Source organism: Psammomys obesus, unplaced genomic scaffold, assembly GCF_907164565.1.
Source record: "Psammomys obesus unplaced genomic scaffold, mPsaObe1.curated_primary_1811, whole genome shotgun sequence".
In the NCBI taxonomy this organism is placed as follows: domain Eukaryota; kingdom Metazoa; phylum Chordata; class Mammalia; order Rodentia; family Muridae; genus Psammomys; species Psammomys obesus.
The window spans coordinates 8,821,348-8,830,745 of record NW_026586383.1 but is presented as its reverse complement, the minus strand read 5'-3'; the positions used below and the strand labels follow the sequence as shown (position 1 = coordinate 8,830,745).

The 9,398-nt window shown below is 47.3% G+C and overlaps 1 protein-coding gene across 3 annotated transcripts in view; it reads left to right on the top strand.

The window, feature by feature from the left end:
- The first annotated feature begins 1,723 nt into the window (after positions 1-1,723).
- Positions 1,724-9,398, top strand: part of Scn10a (sodium voltage-gated channel alpha subunit 10) — an 81,149-nt gene continuing 73,474 nt past the window's right edge. For all 3 annotated transcript variants that reach the window (XM_055601603.1, XM_055601602.1, XM_055601601.1), the window contains exons 1-3: positions 1,724-1,993; positions 4,420-4,538; positions 8,033-8,113. In XM_055601603.1, coding sequence (XP_055457578.1) covers positions 1,724-1,993; positions 4,420-4,538; positions 8,033-8,113 — 470 coding nt within the window. The remainder of the gene's footprint in view (positions 1,994-4,419; positions 4,539-8,032; positions 8,114-9,398) is intronic.

Below are 9,398 nucleotides of genomic sequence, written 5' to 3'. Positions count from 1 at the left end.
GTGCAAATTGCTTAACCCACACTCTGGAACAGATGCTAGCTAGCCCTTACCCATGGTGCAGACACTGTTCCTCTTTAGAACAGCACAGGGGAACTCCACAATTGGTAGCAATTTGCAGGAAAAGCTGAAGAAGAAGGGGTGAGGAGGAGTGGGCACCCAGGAGGTGCCACAGCAGCCAGGACAAGAGAGCATTTCAAGCGGGAGCCAACAAGACCGTCAAGAAGGAAACAAAACAGTCCCCTGACCCAGCCACCGAGAGGTCTCTGGTGTCCTCGGCAGCAGGCATTTCAGTGCATTGAGGGCAAAACCAAGCTGCAAGGATGCCAGAGTGACTGGAGACCACCAGTGTGAGCAAGTCCTCTGTGAAACCCAGCAGGGGATGAGCTTAACATGGGCTGTAGTCAAGCAAATGTTGACATTTTCACTTAATATTTGTGTGTGTGTGTGTGTGTGTGTGTGTGTGTGCGCGCGCGCATGCGCGCACGCGCTCAGGCCCCTGCATAAACACACTCACATACACACATGTCGAAGTCAAAGGACACCTGTGTGGAGTCTGTTTTCTCCTTCCTTCTCTATGTGGGTTTCAGGAAAATGGAACTCTGGTCTCTCCACTTGCACAGCAAGTGCCTTCAGCCCTTGAGCTGTCTCACCAGCCCTGAGCACATATTTTAAAATTTGTAATTTAGTTTGTGTGTGTCTCTGCATGTATGGACAATGTATGTGTGGGCATGTGTGCCATGGCATATGTCTGCGGGTCAGAGGTCATTTTTCTTCTGCCACTCTTACATGGATTTCAGGGATGGAACTCCATTGAATTGGCTCCACAGCCCCAAACAAATATTGCTAAAGGTTTTTTTTTTTTATTTTTTGTTTGTTTAGAGTTAAGCATCTCTAACTATTGATAGGAAGGAGCCAAGGAAATGAGGGGGACAGGGATTGGGAGGGATAAGATCTGAAGGGAAAGGCAAGGGCTGGTCCTGGTGGGGATGAAAGGTGACAACCTCATAGGAGGAGGAGAAAAGGCTGTGAAAAGATGAGTCAGAGTTTTGGAGATCTGTTTTTCTTCATCAGCTGGAAAGCATGGCCATTGACTTTCTCCATGGAGAGATGGGGAATAATCAGCAAAGAGAATCTTTGAGATCTGAGGCTAGAGGAAGTGCTGACGAGGGAGTCCAGCTGGTTCGTAGTCTGGACTGATCACCTTCAATGCCAGCTCCAGCCCAGAGCAGCCTAAGTTCAAAGGAAACTGAACTCAGCTACTCTGGGTGGACATGGGCCCGAGATTTGAGTGGGGAAGTCTAGTCTGCTGTGATTATGAAGAAAACTCTCCTGCCGTGGACAGTGAGACCCAAAGGCAGTTCAAAGAAAGGGAGAAATATAGAAAAAAAGAGCAGCAGATAAAAGATTGTGGACAGAAAGTGAGTGGGGGGATTTAAGATGGAGATCAGGAGTCAGTCTTCAGTGGGGCCAGGCCAGGCTGTATCCGGGCAACTCTAGAGATGAGGAAAGATGACAAAATGTAGAAAGCTAGTTTGTGGGGAATGGGATGGGGCTTGCTACAGAGTGAGCAGGAAGCAATGGTGTTGAGGAGCTGGAGACAGGGTAGGGCTTGATCTAGCAATCAAGGAGGGGTGATGGAAGGAGAGCTCAGCAGGCAAGCTGTCCCCTCTCTGTGGTTATTTTCCCATAAGAGTGTGACTTCTTCCCCAAGAAGAATGAAAAGATGGAGCTCCCCTTCCAGTCCATGGGAACTAACAACTTCCGGCGCTTCACTCCGGAGTCGCTGGCAGAGATTGAGAAGCGAATTGCTTCCCATCGTGCAGAAAAGAAGGTCAGAACCAAGCAAGGAAAGTCGAAGGGCAAGGACGAGAAGCCCAGGCCTCAGCTGAACCTGAAAGCCTGCAACCAGCTGCCCAGGTTCTACGGGGAACTCCCAGCGGAACTGGTAGGGGAGCCGCTGGAGGACCTGGACCCTTTCTACAGCACTCACCGGGTAAGAGCTGCCACGGGGGACACCCACATCCTTTCCTTCCGCCCAGAGCTCCTCACCCCCAGGGGAAGAAGCTGTTTACTGAGGGATGGGATGATGGAAAGCCAGCTGCATGCCCCTCTCTCTGAATCTTTAGGAACTCTATGATTCAGGCAAACTAAACCCAAATCCCCAAAGCAGACAGCTGCTCAGAACGTGCATGGGAAGTTGTTTGTTCCCATGGATGAGACACAGCCCAGGACCTTTAGGGGTGTTAGCCCTTCTTGCAGATCAAGAGCAGGGATTTTGAAGTTGAGAGAGGGATGCCTTGAGCCAGGGTTCTCTAAAGTTTGGCCTTAGAGACTCTGGAGTCTTCCAAGGTCGCTCATGGATTCCTGAAGTCAAAACTGTTTGAAAGAATAATTGTTATCACCTGTCTCTTACTCACATCTTATAAGCATAAAGCAGTCACCAAGGAAGTGACATCACCAGCAGCAGCCCCTGAAAGGTGTGCTCGTGCCTGTGTGCTCTTGGGTTTTCAAGTTTCTTAAGTTTTTAATTTCTAGCATGCTATGTGTCCTGCTTTCCTTCCATTTTGTTGTGATAAAATCCTCTGACATAAGCAACTTAATGGACCAAGGATTTATTAGCTCATAGTTCCAGGCTCCACTCCATCACAGTAGCAAAGTCATGGCGACAGGAGCTTGAGGGAACCAGTTTCATTATGTCTGTGGTCTGAAGAGGAGTGTGATTACTGCTAGGGCTCAGCTTGCTTTCTCTTCACATGCACAGTCAGGACCTTCTGGGGTTAACTCCACTCACAGTGCTTGGCTCTTCCCGCCTCAGTTCACATGATCAAGATCATCCCCACCCACACATGCCAACCCAATCTAGACACAACACTGGCCATCACAGGATGCACACACATACGAGCATGAATATGTACATATACATGTATGTGTTAGTCAATGTTCCTTTGCTGTAACAAAATACCACATAAAATAAGCTTAAAGGCAGGAAGGGTTGTTTTGTGCATAGTTTCAAAGGTTTCCATTCATCCATGCTTGGCCTTGTCACTTTGGGTGAAGCAGTTCATAGTGTACACGCAGAGAGAAAGAGCTCCCCTCATGGTGGCCTGCAAGCCAAGAGAGAGAGCAAGTCTGGGACCCCAACATCCTCTCAACTTTCCCTGCCCTGACGCTACATCTTCTAGGCTTTGACCGCCTTACAGTAGCGCTGTAAGTACAGCAGGCTGACAAACAACCCTTCAGTGACTGAGCTTTGAAGCTATCCAAGATCAAGACAGGAACAATCATAGCAAGGTAGGTAGGTCAGTCAGTAGGTAGATGGAGAGATGGATGATCAATAGCTCGATCCATAGATAGATAGATACATACATGCATACATGCATGTATACATACATACATAGATACATACATGCATGATATATACACACATAGATGATAGATGGAAAGATGGTAGAAAGATAGATATAGATAGATGATAGATAGAAAGATGGATCGATAGATAATCGGTAAGTGACAGGTGATAGGTGAGTTAGGGAGACATACACATATATAAATTTCTATCATATATCTACACACACACAAACACACATGAGAAAAGCAAAAAAGTATAAATATAATAGAGTATTTAATGATTTTTTTTTAATCAAAAAGGTTGAGAGCTAATAGTTTAAAGAGGTGTCCATGTCAGTCTCTCTCCTGTGCACCTTAGATGTTCAGCACAGCCAGAGCGTGGTAAGCACGTTAGGAAGTGACGAGGAGCTGGAACAAGGCACTGCAAATGCAGTTTGTAGAAGAGATGAGACACAGGGGCGTCTTTCCCTCCTCTCTCTTCCCCAGAGCCCACCGTTCTAAATGCACAGAGGGACAGAGATCCAGGTGGTAGAAAGCAGGGGCACCAGGACCAGAGTGCAGTCAGGAGGGAGCTAAGTGCCGGGGCTGGGAGAGGGCTCCGTCGGTCAAGAGCTCCCTGAGCAACTGTGGGCATCTGAGTTTGAGCCCTACAACACATGTGAAAAAGACAACCGGGCATAGTGAAACACACTCATAGTCTCACTGCTGGGAGGAGGAGGAAGAGGAGCAGGAAGAGGAGAAAGAGGAGGAGGAGGAGAATGTGTCCTATCAGTGTACACTTGCACACCCCCCCACACGCTCACACACGTACCCTCACACACACATACACTCACCACACAAGCACACATACATGAAGAACACCCAGTGGGCTTGTCTTGGTGCAGTCGGCCTTGGAGCGGAGGTTCCTGTGGAGAGGGTGAGGGTGTGGGCTGCCCTGCCTCTCCCTCTCTAGCTCTCTGCACCCCTCCTCTGCGGCCAGTGAGCCTTGATTCTTCCAGCAGGTCCCGTGAGCCTAAGAGGGGCCCGGGTTCTTGCTCCTCGCTGAACCGCTTCTGCTCTGCTCCGTTCTAGACATTCATGGTTCTGAACAAAGGCAGGACCATCTCCAGGTTCAGTGCCACATGGGCCCTGTGGCTCTTCAGTCCCTTCAACCTGGTCAGAAGAACGGCCATCAAGGTCTCCGTCCACTCGTATCCTTTGCACGGGGCCACGCTTTAGCCTCAGGCTCTGTCACAGTGTTTGGCGCCTTTCCTAGGGGCAGCAGAGCCTTCCTCCAACTGGGTCGTGGGACGCTGAAGTCTGCACGCTGCAAACACCGTTTGTGTTTTTATCTTTGAAACCTTATTTGTGTGTGTATGTGTGTGTATGTGTGTGTATGTGCAGATGTGTGTGCAGGGTCCTCACCTCCCAGTCCTTCCTAAGACTCCCTCCCCACCCCACCCCCCAAAAAAAAAGAAGAAAGGAAAAAGGTCCATTTTGTGTTGTGCGCATCTTCATTGGAGCATGTTCCTAGGGGACAGACCCCACAGGGGGCGAGCCTTCCTCCACCTGCACCCCGCCGGAAGCCATCATCTGTGGAGAGCTGTGTGGCTGGCATGGGGCTGGGTAGAGGCACTCAAATGTCCTCATCATGATGTGAGTTCTGCTGATGCCCAGGCATAGTCATACTGTCAATGTGGCCTGCTTCTCCTATGACGTAATGGCTGGTGAGACGCCGTCAAGGCTCTTATTGGCCAGATGTGCAGGCGTGAGTTGTGACTTTTTGTTGGCCGTGCTGAGGGTGGTCGCTCATCACACAAAAGAGAACCACCTCCCAGACAGCAAAGAGAACACTCTTAAAGGCAGAGCCCCATCGTCTTCTATGGGACCGCACCAACCGCAAGGCACTGACGATCTCCCCAGCAGGTTAAAGACACAATCTGCCTGAGCTTCCTGCCACAGGGAAACGTAATTAGACACGTAGGGAGCATCATAAGCCATCATCAGTGTTGGTTTTGTGTTGGCATTCAACCCGAGCCAGAGTCCTTAGATAAAGAAGGACTTGGGCTTGGCTTCCAGGCATCATTCAGACTGAAAATTCTCAACCTTAATCCAGCCCTGGCTTCCCAGAAGCTCATGTTCAGAATGGCCTTGCTCTGTTGCATGACAGACGGTAGCCAGCCTCTGTACCCACGTGCAGGTTAGTAGAAAAGGGACTCACTCTTTCCTTGGCCAACCCCAACCCCAGCCACTGCTGATCAGCCTAGGAAATTGCCCAATGGTACGTGAGTGAGGAAGCCTGGCAGAGAGCCTTCCCCACACTCCCTGTCCAGCTACACCGGCCAGTTTTCTCTTGCTGTGGTTATCTTCACGACGGCTCAGCAGGAGTTCCATTTTCTGAACTGACTCTGGGATTTTTTAGGTTCTTAGAAATACTTTATGATAATTGCAGCCCCCGAGTGGCTAACTGCTTCCCAAGTGTCAACACTGCCACAGCCACAGGAGCCTTGGAAAGGATTAGGGGCACCCTGTTTTACAGATAATGAAACCAACACTCAGAGGCATTTCAGAAATGTCTCAAGGTCACACAGCTAGTTAAGAGCGCCAGCCTCCAGCATCTCCAGGGCAGTGTGTTCAGCGAGGAGGAGAATGGGCCCAGATTAAGGCAATGATTCTCTCAGGGGGCCATCTCTACTCTGGCAAAATGTTGCTTTTTTTGAAAATACATTTGAATTCAACTTCTGGGCATTGAATCAGCAAGATCCAGTTTTGCATAAATAACAAAAATGACGCCAGTGTGTTCCTCCGTTGAGGCAGTGAGTGAAGAAGTTGGGTTTTCTTCTACAATCCATCGGCCTTCAGTGCACTAGGATTAGAGTGACTGGTCACGCAAACATCTGCTGCTTTGACCCATTTTTTAGAGTAATTTTTTGAAAAGTTGTTTACAGGCAAGGGTTTGGGAGCCTGGGTTTTTTTCCCCAGGTTTTCTTCTGTTTAAAACTATATCGTTTTTCTGTAATAGTCTATTTACTATATAAATTATATTGTTGTACATAAAAGATATGGGTTTTATTTTTTAAATATATTTTTAAAAAGCCAGTGTCAGTGAGTTTGAGACGTTAAACACACTTTCTCCATCCAGCTCTCTGAGAATTACCCTCCTCCTAGGTCTCCTCGTCCGGCCTTGATGGCGTGTGCCTGGTTGTGTTGTAGCCATGTTTGCTTGAGGCCTCCTATTGTCTGAGGGGAGGCGGGGAGTGAATCTGGGGGAGAGGGAAGTGGGGAAGGGACTCACAGGGAGGGGAGAGAAGAAAAAACATTTTTAAAAATTACACTGCTCACCAAACCTACTTTATATGTTTTAAAAGAAGGTGTATACAATGACACAGAGACCCCAAATAAAGAGAAATAGCCAATGCACAGAGTGTTCTCTGTGGCTCCTAGTGGATTTACATGGAGATAAGTAAGGAAAGTTAATTAGATACAAAATTTCTATCGACAGCCAAGTGAGCTCATGAGATCTGGTGTGTAACCTGGTGGGGTCGGAGCTGGACAGAAAGTCTGCTGAGGGATCTCCTCCTCGCAGAGGGTGCAGATTTGCTTAATCCTCACCGGTTTGGTCAGTACAGCCCCAAACAAGATTCTTCATGGTACAAGCTCCTCAGTCTAGTACTATTTCATCCAAAGTTAGAACTCCAATCACATTTTGGTGAAGGCCTTGACTAGTCATGTGACATCATACAACTTGTGGAGGTTTGCAGAACTGAACATATAATTTTAATGTTCATGCTTGGGTTAAGTTTCCACCTATGCAAACATATTTCCTGGTTGTAAATCAATGAGAAAATGTGGTCTTGTTAGTAGAATTTCCCTGTTCAGATAGATGTTTTCCTAAGTAAGTATAAAACAAAGATCTGAAAGGTATCTATAGAATATCCTTCCCCTGGGCCGAAGCTTCTGTCCAGGACAGAAGTTTTTTTCTCTAGAAGGGACTATAGGAGCTCACTCAGCCCCGAGGAAATGTCCGCCAGAGAGACGTCTGCTTTTAGACTCTGTACCGCCATTTTCTTACTCCTGCACACTCACCTTCCCTTCGAAACCGCCCTCTCCTTCTGATTATCCCTCAGCCAAACCTCGATCCCTGAGAGTCTCCCTCTGGCTAGTAACATCTCCTTCTCCTTGGAATATCCTTCCAGAGCCTGTACTTCACTTCCTGAGCCTGTTTTGGCCATCCCTACATAGAATCTATTGCTTCAGTTGAACTCAGCTTAGGAAACCAATCTAACTAAACCGATTTTCATAAAAAGTGATGCCCTGCACCTGGTAACTATGGTTACCAGGCTCCACAGTGCAGCATGGTTTAAGGCTATTTAAGACTTTCCATGCTGCTTGCTCAGATCCTAAGTGCTGTCCAAAGGCTAACGGCATTTGGCATAATTGAAACAGAGTTTGGGGATTTGGCCCAGTGGTAAAGTATTTGCTTAGTACAAGTCCTTGGGTTCAATATCCAACACTCTCATTGCTGCTGTTACAACTGTTTCTATTAGTTATAATAAAGAGAGAGTTCCAGGCATGGGCCGGACAGTCTACAGAGCAGCAACCACATGACAGGACCACAAAGCTGACACTAGCAGAGCTGCAGACGCCCCACTCAGCAGCAAGGGGATGACGGAAATCCTCGCTTATCCTTAACATGGCTCCCCAGCTGGTTCTCCATATTTATCACCGTCACCATTTTGGTCAACTGTGTGTGCATGACCCAAAACGATCTTCCGGAGAAAATCGAGTGAGTACAATCGCCACCCTAGGCTCCTGTACCTTCTCCCTTGTTTTCTCTTTCTCTGCTGCCTTTTTCTTTTGTTTATCATGCCAGTGTTGGTTTAAGCACATCTGAGTTCGGTGCCTATTTGATCTTTCAATGGTCAGAGTTCTCCTGTGTGCCTTTCCCTTAAGATTTTGAGAATTGATAGACTAAGATCAGAAAGAAGAAGAGGAGGACCTCCCCTATCAGTGGACTTGGGGAGGGGCATGCATGCAGAAAGGGGGGGAGGGTAGGACCAGGAAGGGAGGAGGGAGGGGCTTATGGGGGGATACAAAATGAATAAAGTGTAATTAATAAAAGTTAAATAAAAAATTAAAATAAAATAAAAAGAAAAAAAAAGATTTTGAACTTCAAGGCCGTGTAGGTTAGTGGTTATCAACCTTAACTCCACATTGGAACTTTAAGGAGGTCTTTTAAAACTCTTGTGCCAGGAGCATCTGATTTCATTAGACTCCAATGCCCTGGGCAGGTGAGTCCTCTCAGCTACACACACGGGCACACACAAACACACCCCTGTTAGCATGTGAGGATGAGGTTCTTGGAAGACCTACACTCAAAGAGGTGGGAACAAACTGAACGAACTGTGAACAGCAGCTTTGGGAAATGAGTGAAACTGTGTAACTTGCCCCAGCTCAGGTGCTTCAAAGGGACTGTAACATTTCCAGGGACCCGTGTCTTTGGCCAGCAGGCTAAGCCCCTTTCCTTTCAGAGCAGAAGCATTTTCTAAGAGCACACGTGTTAGCATAGCCTGGGCAGCTGTCCCTGCCCTTGCTCAAGGCATCAGGGGTAACAACTGGTCTCTGAAAAGCGTCCTACCTTCCCACCATTCATTCTTGGTAACTCTGAGAGAAAAGATGCTCCATCTCTATGAAAATAGCAAAGGGAGAGAAAATTGTGTAGCCATTTTAACTGATACTGGAAACCTTGTTTGATAAAGTTCAGTTTTTGTTTATGACTTCAAAACTCTTGCAAGAGTTGGAACAAAAAGAAATTGTCCTGCTCTGATGAAATTGATTAACTCTTCAAAGTGTTGTGCCCTCCCAAAAGGGTGTTCATCTGTCAAACTTAATTGTGAACGTAACGCTCTCACTTTGAGACCAAAGGGGGAGATAAATATCAGAGATGTCTGTTCTCATCAGTTCAGTCTCATAGAGGAGGTTCTGGCTAGTGCAGTAAGGCAAGAATAAAAAAATAAAAGTACACAGTTAAGATTAGCGAACATGTTGCAACTTACAGACGTTAGGTACAT